The sequence below is a fragment of the Vidua macroura genome, chromosome 21 (assembly GCF_024509145.1).
Source record: "Vidua macroura isolate BioBank_ID:100142 chromosome 21, ASM2450914v1, whole genome shotgun sequence".
Classification (NCBI taxonomy): Eukaryota; Metazoa; Chordata; class Aves; order Passeriformes; family Viduidae; genus Vidua; species Vidua macroura.
In genome coordinates, this window is record NC_071591.1 from 3,775,051 (window position 1) to 3,790,891 (window position 15,841).

At 54.6% G+C, this 15,841-nt stretch overlaps 1 protein-coding gene across 1 annotated transcript; it reads right to left on the bottom strand.

Annotated features, from left to right (window-relative positions):
• Positions 1 to 359: 359 nt before the first annotated feature.
• On the bottom strand, positions 360 to 15,771 carry DBH (dopamine beta-hydroxylase). The gene is made up of 12 exons (XM_053996309.1): positions 14,210 to 15,771; positions 11,967 to 12,113; positions 10,476 to 10,733; positions 8,939 to 9,115; positions 8,136 to 8,238; positions 6,731 to 6,897; positions 5,887 to 6,030; positions 5,754 to 5,792; positions 4,893 to 4,952; positions 4,054 to 4,181; positions 3,455 to 3,614; positions 360 to 1,105 (listed from the first exon to the last, which is right to left on the bottom strand). The coding sequence occupies exons 1-12, from the start codon at positions 14,639 to 14,641 to the stop codon at positions 971 to 973; spliced, it is 1,950 nt and encodes a 649-aa protein (XP_053852284.1). The 5' UTR covers positions 14,642 to 15,771; the 3' UTR covers positions 360 to 970.
• Positions 15,772 to 15,841: the final 70 nt, after the last annotated feature.

The window sequence follows — 15,841 nt, forward strand, 5'->3', positions numbered from 1 at the left end:
AGGGGAGGGGGTGGCTGTGATCCTGTTCTGAGGGAAGGAGCATTCTGCCTCCCTGCCAAGCCAGGCATCCACTCTGCCTGGAAGATCAGGTTTTGCTTTAAAAAGCCTTTTCTGGTGTGCTGTGCTCTGACCTGAGGTTTCTCTTACACCCAAGGTGGCTGGGAAGGAAATTTGGGGGCCACTTGGCCTGGATCCCACCTGTCCCAGGGCAGGCCACCAAGCTGGGAAGGACATGGACTCTCCTGAAGCACCTCCATCCTCTCTTCTCCTCCTGAATGTTCTCCATTCAGAGCTCAACAGCAAAAAGCAATTTAATTTACATTTAGATATTTAATGGAGCGATTTTTCCTGACAAAAGATTTGTCATTCCCCCTCCTCCCCTCCCCTTTTCCAAACCCCATCCCAGAGGTATCATTTGTTCCCAGCCATTGGCATCTGGTGGCATGGAGAGGAACAATCCGGAGTGTGGAGGAGTGGGGGAAGGAGTGGGGAGGGGAGGGAGGGGAGTGTGGGGTGGGTGTTGTGGCACCCCTCTTTCCATCCATCCATCCCTCCATCCCTGCCACAGCTGCCAGCATGGGAGAGCACCTGCGGAGCCATCCTGAGCTAGGCGGGACCGTGGGACGCCAAGCAAGGCTTTTGTGCTGCTCCCACACATCCCTTTGCTCCGTGCCTCAGTTTCCCTGCGGGCAAACAAGCTCCTTCCCCCCTCCCCGGGGCCGCACCGTAGCAAACCTCGCCGTTATTATTGCGGGGGTGGGAAGCAGCATTACTCAGAGGCAGCGTTGCTAATAACACACTAAATATAGCTCTTCCCATCCCCGGAGCACTTTCTGAACTCTGCCTGCTGAGCTCTAACCCCCTCCGGAGGCAGGGCCAGGGCACCGGCTGGCATGGCTGTGCGGGCAGGGATGTTCCCCACGGATGGATGCTCCTGCCTGGAGGCGCTTTCCTGGTGGCAGGCACCGTGTCAGTCCCTCCGGAGCTGGCCCAGGGGGAGGGGGACGGGGGCAGCAGGCTGAGGCCCCGGGGCGGGCGGGCAGCGAGGGCCGGGCTCCCGCAGCCTCTCGGTGATGCTGGGGAGCGGCTGCTTCTCCCACTCGCCCTGCAAGAGAGGTCAAGGTCAGCACGGCGGGTGGAAATGCTTTCCCCTTTCCAAGAAGTTGTTGGAGGCTCGGTGTTTCTGTCTGCTTGGAGAAATGACACGAGTTTCAACGTCTGATGTGGTTTTTAGCCCAAATCAGGGTGTTTTCTCAGAGATATCACTAATTATTCCTAGTGCAGAAGCACCTACACATCCCCTGAGCGGCGCAGACGTCTGAGGTGTTCCACAAATCCACCCCAGCTGGGGAGTTTCCACCTCAAAAAGTGTTACCCGCCAAGTCAGGTGGAGACAGCTGAAACCAGGGAGTCCCACAGGCCCACCATGCTCTGGAAAACGCTCCCTGACCAGGAATTTCCAGCAGGGATGTGCCCGTGGAGCAGGAGGGATGCAGCAACCTGGCTGAGGTGCCGTGGAAGGGCTGTCACAGCCATCAGGGCTCACGGTGACCACGGCCAGGACAAATCACCCTGTGCATCCGTGGCGACACCTCGTCTTGGGGATGCTCCCTGCAAAGAGCATCCTGCCAGGGGCAGGCAGTGCCCGGGGCTGAGCCTGCCGAGCAGGATCTAACTCAGATGTGACTTTGGCCCGGCCTGGTGGCCAGTGGAGAGGTGGGCAGGGCTGGGAGGGCACGGGGGCTCAGCTCCAGGGTGGTGATGCTCTGGTTGGGCTGCCAGCTGCGTGTTCGTGCGGAAATGTCAGCGAGAGGCTGAGCCACAGCGTGAGGAGGAGGAGGGAGGTCTGGAGAGGAGAGGTAGAGCCGTGAGTCATCAGCGAGATGAAAGTGGGATTTATGTTTTCAGCTGAAATTTCTCCTGGTATGTCAAGCAAAATGGGCCAGAGCTGGCACTGGCACTGGGAAAACCCTGGGGAAAGATGGAGTGGGATGGAGGGAGCTTTCCAAAGCTCTTTGGGAGTGACCAGAGAGGGGACAGCATTGCAGGGGAGCACCAGCTGGAGGAACAACTCCTTTCCTGTGCCCTTATGGCTTAGGGGAGCAGTTAAGCATCCTTAGGGCGCGCCTGCTCCAGGGCTCGGCTCCAGCCCTGAGCCCATCTGCTGCGGCGTCTGCCCTGCTGATACATCCCAAACCCTGAGCCTGCTTTTTGGAGAGATCAAAGGCATGTGGAATGTCTTGATAGTTGTTGTTTTCAGTGCTTTCGAGTTGAAATCTGAACAGAGTTTACTGTGAGCCCTTGTGGGTACAGGGGAACTTGGGGATGGCACTGTCCCCGCTGCCGCTCACAAGTGTTACCTTGAGATTTGGCTCAGTAATTAACAGCACTCAGTTCCTTCCAGAAATCATCAGATTTGGGATCACTGAACTGCAAAAACATGAGCTTAATTAGAAGCTGGTGCTTTTCTCTTGGCAGAAACAGCATGGAATAAATGAGATGTCTCCAAGTGGGGCTCGCTCTGAAACACCAGCGCAGCAGAGGCTCCTCCGCCCTCACTGCGATGCTCATGACCCACTTTGTGCCAGCATTGGCTCTGCTCTGCTCAAGGCCCTTCCTGACAGCCCCCAAGACCTCTCTGAAATCAAGGGAGTTGTCTGGGTCATAAATTAAGAGGTTTAATTCATAATTCTGCTGCTGCACAAAACTTCTGCACCACTTCTGTCCCTGCAGCAAAGCTCTGCGTGGCTGAGAGGTGCCTGGTGTCCAGTTCCAGGAAACTGGAAAGGTTTCTGCCCACTTCAGAGTGAAACTTTGCTAAAGGGAATATACAGTGGCAGAAAACTGATGGTCATCCCTGCAATCAGCTCAGCATGCCCCTGTGCTGCAGTGGATAGCACTGGATCCAGGCACAAGGTGTCATCCAAATTTATTACTCTGATAAATGGCATTGGAAGCTGATGCCAGCAGTGGTTTTAAATCTTCACCACCATCATCGTCATGTTCCTCATCTCTGGGCCTAGTTTAATTTTAAAGCCCTCCCAGTCCTTTATCCTTCACGTTTTGCTGGATCACCACATTTGGAAGCTGCACAGATGCTGTGTGTAATGAGCTCGCTCTGCTGGGACCTGGGGTGATTTGCCACAATCCTAAAAACCACCTCACGTTTCTCCTTGGATCTGGCCCTACTTTAACAGTCAGCAAAAGCAGCCTCCAAATCACTTTATGCAAATGCATCTCCTAATTGGATCTGGTTGGGAGCATCCATGGTGGGCTCCTGATATATTGTCTAAGCACAGGGCTGGGCTCCGTGTCCTGCTGATGCCAGGGATTTCCAGGCAGCTCCAGCCCCCTGCCCTGAGCCTGCTGGGTTTGGATGTGTCCTGAGCATCACAGAACCAACCTTACATCTGGAAATCCTGCAGGGAAGCTTTGGGAGTGAGGCTGTACCTACCGGGAACCGGACAGCGGAGGATTTGTTGCAGTGCACGGAGATCGGAGCAAAGCCGTAGAGGGATTTCAGCACATCCCTGTTGAACGTGTTCCAGGGGATGGAGTAAAACTGCTGTGGGACAGACACCTGTGGGCACATGCAGATCTCCTCATCGTTAAACCTGGGCAGGAGAAAGGCCAGGCTGAAGCACAGCAGTGCTGTGTCCTTCCAGAGCTGGATGTGACCAATTCCTCCCCGCCTGAACCTGGAATGGCTCTGAGGGCAGCGCTGGGCACAGGGACAGCCTGGAGCAGCCAGCACCTGCAGGGCAGCATTTGGGACCAGCCCGTGGGTAGGACACCCTGTGCAAGGTCAGCATCTCCCTCTCCTCACGGGTGGATGGGCTGCAGCCTCCTCCCCTGGCGTGGATCCTTGGAGTCTGCCTTGGGTTATAAGGAATATTTTGCATTTATGCACTCAGCCATACACTAATTCTTGCTGAGATGTCCCTCCCTCCCTTCCTGGTGGTTCTCACTACAAAGTCATCCTCAAAACCCTGGGTTTGGCTGTTGTACCAGTGGTCCCTGTGGCCCCAGCCCCGCTGTGCAGGGGCTCTTTACCTGTTGACGAGGTTGAAGTACCGGTGCAGGTAGCCCGGATCCACAGCGCTTTTGCACAGCTCCAGCTGGGTCTGGGGGTAGTAGTGCACGTAGTTCACACACATCTCTTCCAGGATGCCAAACCCTCCCTGTGGCACAGGCAGGAAGGTGATGGAAGTGGGGCCTGGCTGTGCCCTGCTGGGGCTGCACAGGGGCAGGGAGGGCAGGGGGGCACAGAGCTCACACCTCTGGGTGCACACTCACATGGATCTATAGCTATAATCTCTGTCTAGATCTGTATCTGGATATCTGGGTCTCTAGATAGATAAAGATGATAGAGATAGAGATACAGATAGAGATGATGATAGAGGTAGAGATAGGCATTCACACCCCTTCAGGTGCATGGCATGGGCAGCTCTCTGCTTGTCTGCCCTCTGTGCAAGGACAGACTTCCAGGCTAGACCGTGTGGTTTACATTAAAATGCAGATTTCCTATAATCCCTCTGCTATATTTAGCCTTGTCCCTGTTGATGGTACCTCTGACAGGCTCTTTTATATTTTTTTCCCACTGCCTATGTAAGGAAATAACATGCACTGTCAAAAAATGCCACTTCTCTTTAATTACAATTAATCCCTGGTGGAACAGTTTGTGATGGGAATTAGAGTGACACATGCTACTTCACAATTAGCACCTTCACATCCCCGCTGCAGGCGGCAGAGCCTTGTGAGTTCCCTTCTTCCCACCCTCCCTTTGCTTCTGGCTGTGATTCAGCCTGGCTTCATGCAGGTGCCCACTCTGGGGGTGCCCCCAGCCCACCCTGGGTTGCCCCCAAAGGCAGGGGAGCTGCCCCTGCACTCACCACGGTGGCTCTGCTCCGATCCTCGGTGTTGTACGTGCAGGAGGTGATGAGTTCATCGCCCTGGGGGGATCAAACACAGGAGAATTTAGGGACTGGGGAGTGTTCCACATAGAAATCTCTGCTCCCCATACCAGGAGTCTGCAACCCCTCAGAAGTCCTTGCTAAAACTGCATCCCCTGTGGAGATTCCCCAGGGCTGCATCCCAGGGATGGTGTTTCCCGCTTTCCTCACTTTTTAAGAATTTCTGAAGGGTTGAAAACACCTTAAAATTGCACTTAGGCAAGAGTTTGAAGTGCCAAAATAGGAGCTGACTTGATGGCACAACAGCCTCCCTGCCACAGTCAGTGCTGAGGACCACGGGGACAGCCCTGGGCACGGTTCCAGCGGGTGCTGAGTGCTTTGAGCAGCCTCGTGGGGCACAGCAGCTCCAGGAGCTGCCCCCAGCTTTGCAGTCAGGTCCTTCCCCATCTGAAGAGCCCTGGGGCTGGTTCCACCCCTGTTTTCCCACCCACTCCCACTCTGATGCCGAATCTCTTCCTCTCCTTCCATCAAGCAAGGCCACAGGGCAGCACCATGGTTCATCCTCACCCCCTGAGGAGCCTCCCTCTGCCAGACGAAGCCCAGCTAAATTAGGAGCCTCATTTAGCTGCTGGGCTGCCCACACACCAATTCTGTGCCATCTGAGAGGGGGGCCTGGCTGTCCCCAAAGTATCTGCGTGGGGATGGCACATATGACCCAGGGACCCTCGCCCCAGCCCCCCTGGGAGTCCCCAGATGGGATGGGGTGGTGGAAGGAGGCAGGGGACTCGGGGCCATGCGATCAGGACGTGCTGTTTGGAACGTTCTTTTGGAGAAACTCACCGGAAAAACTGCGACCACCTCCTTCAGCATGCGGATCTCCTGGGAGGGGAGGGAAGGGGACACATCAGAGCAGTGCCACAGTGGCACTGTGCCCAGGGGTGACAGCCAGCCGTGCCCCCTGCAGCCCCTGTACCTGGAAGTGAGGGCTGTAGTGGCCGTCAGCGTTCACAACCTGCCGCTCCCTCCCGTCCCGGGACAGCACCGTCACCACTTTCCTCCCTGCCAGGTGTGTGTGGAGCTGGGAGGCGAAGATGCGGATGCCAGCAGCGGGCAGAGCCTGGGGGAAGGAAGGAAGGACAGCTCAAGCCCCCGTGGGAGTCCCTATCCCCTCTCTCCTCCCTCACATCCCCTGGCTGTGTGCTGGGAACTCACTGTCCCTGTTCTGGCTCTCACACGGGGTTCAGGGGATCGCTGTACCCCCTCAGTGAGCTCCTTGCAGAGGGACAAACCCTCACTGCTGCCAAAACAACGCTCCAGGGCAGCAGGAGCAGCTGAGGCAGATCCTGCTTCCTTCCCTGCCCTCGTTAGTGGCAGCACAAATGATTCCTTGTGGGTAGGCCCTACGAAAACACACACCAAAACTCCCCTGAGAGAGCAAGGTGGGCCCTTTGGAACCATCTTTGAGGGAGCTCTTGGCAAGCTCCCCGGGAGCAGGAGCCAATTTTCCCAGCCCTGTGAGGGAAAGCACCACTGGGCCACGGCCAGCTCGGCAGTGAGTTTTATGGGAATGGTACCCCGGGGAGCTGGAGCAGATGGCTCCCCAGGAGAGCTGCTTCCAGGGGGATTCAGCACATCCCAACCAGCTGCTCTCTGTTTATTGTACACAGCAGATTTTTCTTTCCAGCACTACCTCACGAGTGTGAGTTTAAAACTTCAAATTGGCAGCCTGGAGGTTGGTGCTGCCTGGAGCCAGGGAAAAGCCACGGGCAGCCTTTCTCCTCTGAGGTGCTGCCAGGCCAGAGGGGACAGGCACTCACCAGCTGGGTGCATTTATCAGTGCAGTATCCTGTGAGGACGAAGCTGTCCTCTCCAGGGGGAATGGCCATCACTGGGGTGTACACCAAGCCCAGCTCCATGATTCCGGCGTCGTAGGGACGAAGGGTGGCCGTGTAGTACAGCCGGATCCCCGAGGAGTCGCGGCGACCTGGTGGGCCAGGGGACAAGGACAAGTCACTGCAGGGACAAGGTCAAAAGGTGGAAGACAAGGACAGGTGAAAAAAAGATGCTGGGCTGATGTGGGGAGCCTCTCGCCCCCAGCTTCCTTCCTCTGTTTGAAATTGTTTTAAATCCTGCAGATTTTCGTGCAAGTCTTCACTGAGTGGCCCCAGGTGCACCTGGTTCCCTGGTGAGGGCACTGACCTGAGGCTGAATTGTCCCAGGACAGCAAGGTAAGGGGTGTCTTTGGAGAGCCCAAAGCAGAAGGACAGAGCACGGGGTGCTTTGGAGGACTCCCTCAGGAATGTGGCTCACTGCAACTTCTGTAATCCCAAAATCCCAAAAGGCCACGCAGGCAAAGGGAAAGAGCAGGGTCCATAGGCCAGGAGGGGTTCAGGCCAGCTCTGAGCTCCCTGTCTCCAGGCTGGAGCCCACCCAGGGATAAGAATAACGGGGGAGACACTATTGGTTAACACGCAAAAGCAGATGAATGATGGAAGATGTGAACTCTATATTTATAGCCATGTTTCTTCTCAAGTTGCCGAATGTGCTATGATTGATCCACAGTACATATGCTCTGGCCTCCTAAAAATATCCTTGGGTAGTCAAGAAGCTGCTTGTTTTTATGTTAATGAAGAAACTGGGTTGTTTGGAATCCTTTTTTTTTCCCAATGTGTCTCCTGACAATGTTATCGAAGCAGGAGAACAGGAATCAACATCCACATCCCCCTCCCCAGGCAGCCTGGTCTCTCTGGTGACTTGGCACTGCTGTCACTCTTGCTCTGAGCTCAGACCCAGCCCCACTGAATCTCTAATGAACACAACCAGCTGACAGAGCTGATGAAGCCACTCCCCACCACCTTGTGTGGAAATTGGGGGCACTCCTGAGACAGCCCAGCTGGATCCTGGTGTTGCCCTGGATTACATCCTTGCAGGAGCTCTGTGAGGGCAATTTTCTGCCTGCAGGCTCCTTTCCCAAGCATCCTTCCCCACCTCTGGGCATGCACTTCAGTGAGGATGACTTTGCTGAGACCAGAAAAGCAGCAGCATGGTGGGGATTTAATGGGTTCTTCCTGCAGGGACAGACTGACCATCAGCTCTCCACAAAGTTGAGAACAGGGCCATGATTTAGGCCAGAGGCCTCCCCAGAAGGTGGCAATCCTTCCCTGGAATTCCCCCAGCTCTCCTGCCGTGGTCTAACAGGTAAAGCAACGGGCAGCCCCTCACCTTTGAACACCAGGGGATTGTGGTAATGGATCTCCAGACGCAAATATCTGGAGGAGCCTGGGCCACCAAAGGCAAGACCTGCTTCTTCAGGGTAATAGAAAGCCTGGAAGCAGAAGGGAGGGTGTTAGGGGAGCAGCGGGGTGGCTTTCCTGGGAACAAGGCTGGAAAGCCTAAGGGAGTGTGTGGGTGTAATCCTGACCCACACCATGGGCTGAGGGACGTGCCCTTGGTTGTGCTTGGAGAGCTGCCCTTGCTTCCAAAAGCCTCTCTCAATCCACGTGCAGTGGCACAACACTTGAATGCTGTCATAGAATCATAAAATACCCCGAGTTGGGAGGGACCCACAAAAGGATCATCAAAATCCACACAGGACAGCCCCAGGAATCCCTGAGATGGAAGTTACCCACAAAAGGATCATCAAAATCCACACAGGACAGCCCCAGGAATCCCTGAGATGGGAGGAACCCACAAAAGGATCATCAAAATCCAGCTCTTGGCCCTGCACAGGACAGCCCCAGGAATCCCACAAGCGCCTGAGAGTGTTGAGCTCCTTGATCTCCCTCAGGCTTGGGGCCGTGACCGTTCCCTGGGGAGCTGTTCCAGTGTCCCACCCCACTGATTTATGGCACCAAAGAGGAGGAGAGCTGGGGGGAAGTAGGAAATCCCAGGAGGGGCTGGGAAGCTCAGGCAGGGCTGAAGCCAAAGCCCAGCAGAGAGCAGGGTGAGGGCAGCCCCAAAGCGGCACCGGGAAGGTTTGGGAGGCCGTTGTCACCCAGGGGGGACGTGTCCCTTGTCACACCCACCTGTGCCCCCATGGCCCAGGCTGCCAGCACGTGCCTGCAGTAGTTGAGTCGGTCCGGCTTCATCTTGGAGTCGCAGGGCCCGTTGTAGCGGGGGAAGCTGTCGAACTGGGCCGCACACTGGAAAACCTCCATGTGGTGCACAAGAGCCTCGTTGCCCGCCGTGACCACTGGCTCGTACTGCAAGGCAGGTCCAAGGAGGAGAGGACACACTGAGAGCCCGTCCCTGCGGCCTGCAGGCTCCCCGAGGAGCCAGGGCAGGAATATCTGTGACCTGGTCCCAGTTTCTGCCACAGGATGGGGAGGGAAGGCTGCTCAGGGCGTGAGGCACCAAGGGCCAAGAGCTTTCGCCCCATATTTTGCTTATGGCAGAGTTAAGCACCTGAGGGTACTTCACAGGGGAAACAATATGTTGTTAGTGCCCCAGGAGCATTTAGGTCAGTTGTGGAAATATTTCATTTCTTGGCTGGTTTAGGGATCAACCCCGAGCCCACCTGAACCCACAGTGATCCGTTCTCCAGCAAGAGATGGGGATCAGCAGATCTTGGCCTGTTTTGTGATAACTGAATCCTTTCAGGGGTAAAGGTGGCCCTGGGGATGTTGTTTTTTCCTACAGAGAGTCCTGGCTGTGTTGTCGTTGTAGCTCTGCCTGCAGCCCTTGGGTTTTGTTTCTGTCCAGCAGCTGCTTGGGGCACGGGGAGGGGGATTTGGGGGAGAGAGAGTGACTCAAGCCTGAGGAACATCTCTGGCTAAAAGTGCCAGCTGTAGAAGTGATCTGCAGCAGCGGGAAGGTATCAGGAGTTGCACACTTCTTACTTACACACAGATGATTCACTTCACACCATCTGTCAGGGAGAAAATCCTCCTTCTGAGCCTTCCTTTGCAGTGCTGTCTCTCCCCTCGAAATCACCCAGCACTCGCTGCAGCTCGAGTGTCTGAAGGTTTTCCTCATCCCCGTGGTGGGGTTTTGACTCTGAACGTGCCAGGTCACCTCCTGAGCCACCCCCACACCTGCTGGGTGCTCTCCCATCCTTTCCTCGGGGTTGCCAGCAGGTTTCTGCCTCTCCTTTGCAGGAGATGGCCCAAGCAACCCGTCTGGCAATGCCCAGAAGTTGCATTTACATCTGTAACTCTCTTTTTCTGGACTATGCCTCATCTTTCAGATCCAGTTCCCATCCTGGCTGGCTCTGCCCTGCTCTCATCAGTCCTTTCCTTTGTTTCCTGTGCTTTTATGCTCCTCATGGCTCTCTGTGTGCCAAAATCCTGCTGTGGGTCTGTTCCTTCTGCAGGGAGTCAGCTCTGAGCCTGCCCTGGAACCTGCTGGATGTGCCAGGTGGGAAAATACTACCTGGTCCCCTCCTGCTGAGACACTCTAGGAGACAAGAGGATGCTACTGACTGGTGGGGTGGACCAGAAGAGGTTTCGGGACCACATTTGGATATCAGGGTCTGAAAGGCTCCCTGTGACGTGGAATTAACAGGATGTGAACACAATTACTGATCCACCCTGGGGAAAGCAGCCCTCTTCTCCTGCCTCTTACCATGATGATGTGGTGTTTGGGGAAGCCCTCTGGGAGTTCTGCCATGTAACACCAGTAGGTCGTCTCCTGGCTGGGAATGACAACATCTGGGGCTGTTATCTCCATGGTCTTCATGTCTCTGGGCAGCTCAGGGATGCTGATGTTGGGTTTTAGCAGCTGCACCCTCTGCAGCCCCCCGTGGAGGGCAGAGATGTTGATGGCCTGCAGGGAACGCACCGGTTTCTCCAGGATGCCGTAGATCAGGTGCACGGTGCCATCCTGAAGCCAGAGCAGAATAGATCTGTGGGTTTTTCATGCACAACAGGAGCTGCACGGACCATTAGCACCAGCACTGGTGGCATGAACCCAGAAATGGGTCTTGTGACCCCACCCTGGCTGCACCAGCAGCTCACTCCGCTGTGCTGTCCCAGGAAAGCTCTACATCCCAGGGTTTTTCTCTGGCTGATGTGGTCACAGAGGGTTCCCTAGCAGGCTCCCCATCAATTCCACAAGGGTGACACATCCTCTTTGCTCTTTCCAAGCCACTCATGAGTTCCAGGCTGAGACAAACCCATCAGTGCAGGGCTCATCCTCCCCTGCAATAGCCTGGGGGGTAACAGCAGAAACAAAACTTCTCCCTCAAATCCTCCCTTTTCTTCCAGCTTCTTTTCAGGGGGAAGGTACCACAAGAAGCTCTGCTGAAAGTCTACTGCAAACAAGAACGCTGAGAGCCCTGGACAGGAGATAAGGGAGAAAGGAAAAAGAGAACAGTGTTTTCCTGAAGGATCAGAGAATAAAGACCAGCAAGTGTTTTCGTGGCTCACACACACAGATTGTTCCCTCCAGGGCTCTCAGTGTTTTGGCAGACGACAGACACTTCTCACCACAAGAGAAGCTTTTGAGCACCCGCAGCAAAAACTCGAGGACACTCTGTGCCCACGTTGGCTCTAAAATATCCTGCCCACAAAGGCTTTCATGTGAGATGAGCCTCGCACTGATTGCAGGGCCTGTAGCTGAGCTCCTGAGCTGTCTGACATCCCCCACTGGGAAGGTTTACCCCAAATCCCAGCTCAGAGAGGAGTGGTGGATGCAGAGCCAGGGAGACATCACCGAGCCACGCAGGAGCACAGAGCAGCACCTCTGTTTGCTGTCCCTGTGTCACCACCCTCCTGTTTGCCTCCTGTTGATACACCAACCCCTCTTCGTGACACTCCCAACAGTTGGCTCCAGACTGTCAAGCAGAGTGATGCAGGAAGGATTTATATAGACCCAATGCATGTTCAACAGGAGCTGATGATGCAAACGAGCTAAAAGCTCCACTTGAGAGAGCTTTTGAAGGGCTTGTGAATAGATGGTGCCAAACATTACTCATGGGCCAGGGCTGACATCTGTAGCTCACTTCCTCTCTGCCTCACACAGCACCAACACCTGACGCTGTGCCCAAACAGGCACAGCCCTGCAGGACAGGGATGGGGCTGGGGGTGCCACAGCGGGGTGAGGGCCATGCCATACCTCTATCAGGTAGTCCTTGGGGTCACAGGTGCTGAAGGCTCTTCTGAAGAGGAGGTAGAGCCCCTCAGGAGCCCTGCGAGCCCCGAGGAGCTGGTAGTCCTGCTGGGAATCCATGTGGAGCTGCCCCTTGGCATCGCTCCAGGCATCCTGTGAGAGAGAGAGAGAGAGAGAGAGCAGCCTGCTCAGCCAGGAGGTACCTCCAGAGGTAGCACAGGTCCTCCTTCTGTGCACCCTCAGCATCCCAGAGCTGCAGGATGCCTGTGCTTCGGTTCATGCCCACCTCCAGCATCTCCTGGGCAGATCCATGCTGGAATGGCCTCTGCTACAGAATCCCTGGCACTCAGACAGACCTGGGAAACACTTGACCCAGCACTAACAGTCTGCAGAAAGACCTTTACAAGCTGAGATGTGAGTGGGGAAAGGCTGGGAAGGGAGGGAGGAAAGCCCCAGGGACATGTGAAGGTGTTGGGTTGGTCTGTGCTATATTTTGGGTGTGTTTGTCTTGGGAGGACCCTGTGGAAGGGGGTGCTGGGCTCTCCAAAACCCTTGGCACAAACCAGCCTCCCTCAATTTAAGATCAGACCCTTGCTGGGCCGTAATGTCATCCCTAGAAATTGCTGCCCTTCTGCAAAACCCTTAAACTTTTTGTGGTCAGATTGTTCTGGCAGCCCAGCACGGCCTCCCAAAAGCTGCTTGTTGTAGAGGATGGTGACAAAGCCACCCCAAGAAGCAAAGCAGCAGGGTATTCCTGTGCCTCAGGGTTTGAAGGTTTGGAGTATAAAATCCTGTGATAATTTGGATTAGATCAGGGTTGTTTCTCTGATCTTTTGTTTCTGCTGTGGGTCTCCTGTTTACTCAGAAAAGGCACCCAGGAAGTAGCTGGCTGGATGCACACAAGTGGCAATGGTTCTCTTATCTTGGGAGGAAAAACCAGAAGGAAAAGGATAAAGCAACTTGGCATCATTTCAGCCAGAGCTATAGAGTCGTATTTCCAGAACATATTGTCCTTAGAGGGGGAGAGGGAAATCAGCTCCACGGAGCTCTCATGACATTTGTTTTCGTAGGAATATGGAGTGCAAGTTAATCTCATAGTACATGGGGGGCTGAACAAATGTGGATCTTTTTAACAGCGGACACACTTATCCAGAAGAAAAGCTGCTGGGAGAGAGAAAAGCAGGGCTGGAGAGATTTATAGAGATCTCCTTGCAGGATGCTGCTAAGCACCAAGTGAAAGAGAAAACCCGAGCGCTGCCGCGTGTTTCTGTTTGTCTTTGAGTGAGCACAGGAAGGCAGATCAGAAATGTTCCTTTATGTTTTCTTAACATGATGCTGTGAAATCCTGGAGCATTTGGCCCACCACAGACCCTGAAAGGCTGGTAATTAGCAGGAAAACAGCGCAGATAATAAACCCTTCTTTTCATGCTTTCATTACACTGCGGATCACATTGCGGCTGATTGCGAAAGAATGTGTTTTATGGTTAATTTGAAGTAAGCAGAGAGGTAAAATTTAACTTACTGGAAAGCCTCACACAGGCAAAAATGGGAATTGGTTTCTGCAGCCAAGCACAATCACAATCAGCCTGATGTGGTGGGCTGGGGATAGGGCTGGAGAGCCCAGGGCTGGGAAAACCACCCAGACAGGAACCCAAGAAACAGACAGTGGCAGGAAGGATGGAGTTTGCAGCAGCAGCAGCAAACAACACAGCTGGAAATCAGTTTTCCCAAATACATTTGCACCTTTAATTTCTGACAGCACCCCAGGCTGCCCTGTTATCCCGTTGATCCCTCTGGATGCAACTCTCAGCCGGGTTCTTCCTGCTGGCAGGAGCAGCCTCTCTGCCTGGTGACTTTTGCCCTGTCTCAGAGCCATTAATGGGAGCTGTGATTAATTTTTAATGTGGCTGGCAGCAGCACACGAGTGAAGCAGGGTGTTGATGCATCCTCTGTGTGTGTGTGTCTTTGCAGCTAAACACAGCAGAAACACCCAGCTCCTGGCTCCCTCAGCCTTGCTGATGTGCTGCTGTGTTTATTCTTTTCTCTTTTGGCTTAACCCCCATGCCAAACCCACTGTGTGGATCTGATCTGGGGTAGAAACCACCAAGACCTTCTGGACCCTGAGTGGTGGGGCTGGCCCAGCGTGTGCCCCTGTACCCCACTCTACCAAACCACCAGCCAGATTCAGAGAGCTGCATTGACGGGGAGGGAGCCCCAAAAGCATCCATGCAAACACACAGGTGACTCACCCCAAAGTAGGAGTTGTGCCCGTCGCTCCAGAGCACGGCCAGGTCCGCGTTCTCAAACTCGCCCCTGTCCGACATCCCGAAGAGGAGCCCAAACTGCAGCTCCCTGATGAGGAGCTGGAAATGCACGGCTTGCTCGGGGTAGCTGACATTCCACGAGAGCTCCAGCAGCCCCTGGGGATCCAGGGGCACCTTGTAGGGGAAATCGCTCTGGCGGGGCGCCGAGCCCTGCAGGGCCACCACCAGGATGACCAGGAACGCTGCCACCATGGTGAAGTACATGGATGCCACCTCCCGCAGCTTGAGGCTGGGGCAGGAGCAGGGCTTGCTCCTGGAGCTCTGCATCCTGCCAGGACGGCACCCGGCACCTGGCCGTGCCCATTTATGTGCTGGCCCTCCTGGGCAAGCCGGGTAAGTGATACTCTTTAATTGCATTTAGTTGTTGGGAAATTGGACTGGTGTATTGACCCCCGTCGGCTCCTGGCCAAACACTTGTCATCTGCTGTCTCCCCTTAATTGGCTCTAATTGCACATGGACATTATCAATAGCAATTGGGTTTGACTGGGCTGATGTGACTGGCTCTTAAATCTTCCTTAGTGGCTGGGAAGGGCTGTTTGCTCACAGGCTGAGCCCTCGTGGACATGTTCTGCACTGCTCATTGTGCCTTTGTCCTGGGTGTCCACATAACCCAGCCTGGGATCACCCCAAAGATGGCCAGACATGAGAACAAAGGACCCTGAGCCTTGTCTGAGCTCCCAGGCATTAAATAGTACTGTCAGGGTTTGAAATATTTTCCCTACAAAGCTCAATGCCAGAGGAAATGCTGATTTCCCCAAAACAGCAAGAAAAGAGATGTCTCCTTTCCTCTCTCCTCTTGTTTTTGGCCTTTATGGGATTTAATTCTGGCCCTTTTAAACCCAGCAAAGCTCAGCTCCTCTCCACCCCACTTTGTACCCATTGAAGCCCCCATTTGCCTAAACCACTGGATATATTCAATATTTGTTATTTCTTTGTAGCAGCTGTGACCTTGGCTCCAGTTTAAAGACACCTTTAGTCTCTCTCCCTCCCGGTTCCCATTTGTTTAAAATCTGATGGGTTCTCTTTCAGTTATTAACTTTCCCATGTTAATTGGAATTATAACGAACTGCCTGGAGCTCTTTGATGTGTACACACACGCACACACTGGCTGGTTTTAGCCTGCGAGCCTGTTTGTTGTTTATTAATGCCACCTCTCGTGCCAGGCCGTGCTGTCGGGTGTCCCCTCCGCGGCTCGGCTTTCTCTCCTGGTCCTTGCAGCAATGTCACAGGGGCACACCCGCCTCCCCCAGCCCTGTGTAAGAGAGGAAATGGATTCAGCTCGGCGTTTCCATGAGTCATCAGTGCCAGCATCTCCACGTTAAACCCGATGAGGTTTTACTGTCCTAAGACACAGCCGTTACTCAGGAATGCGTCAATTGATCCCGGCCCTCTCTCCTTGCCGGGTCGCAGGGTTTGCTCTCTCATTCAGCCCCACCAGGCAAAAGGCCAAGGCACAGGGACGGATGGAGAGCTGAGCTCTCCCAGAGGAGCGTCCCCCAGCCCCATCCCTCCCCCAGTGACTCCAGTGCACAGCCCAGTCCCACACCAGCCCTCCC

Coding starts and splice junctions, on each gene's coding strand:
- DBH (XM_053996309.1), bottom strand. CDS start 14,641: ATGCAATTAAAGAGTATCACTTACCCGGCTTGCCCAGGAGGGCCAGCA. Junction 10,734..11,966: donor CCAAGGACTACCTGATAGAG/GTATGGCATGGC, acceptor CTCTGGCTTCAG/GATGGCACCGTGCACCTGAT. Junction 1,106..3,454: donor CCTCCGCTGTCCGGTTCCCG/GTAGGTACAGCC, acceptor CCTCTCTTGCAG/GGCGAGTGGGAGAAGCAGCC.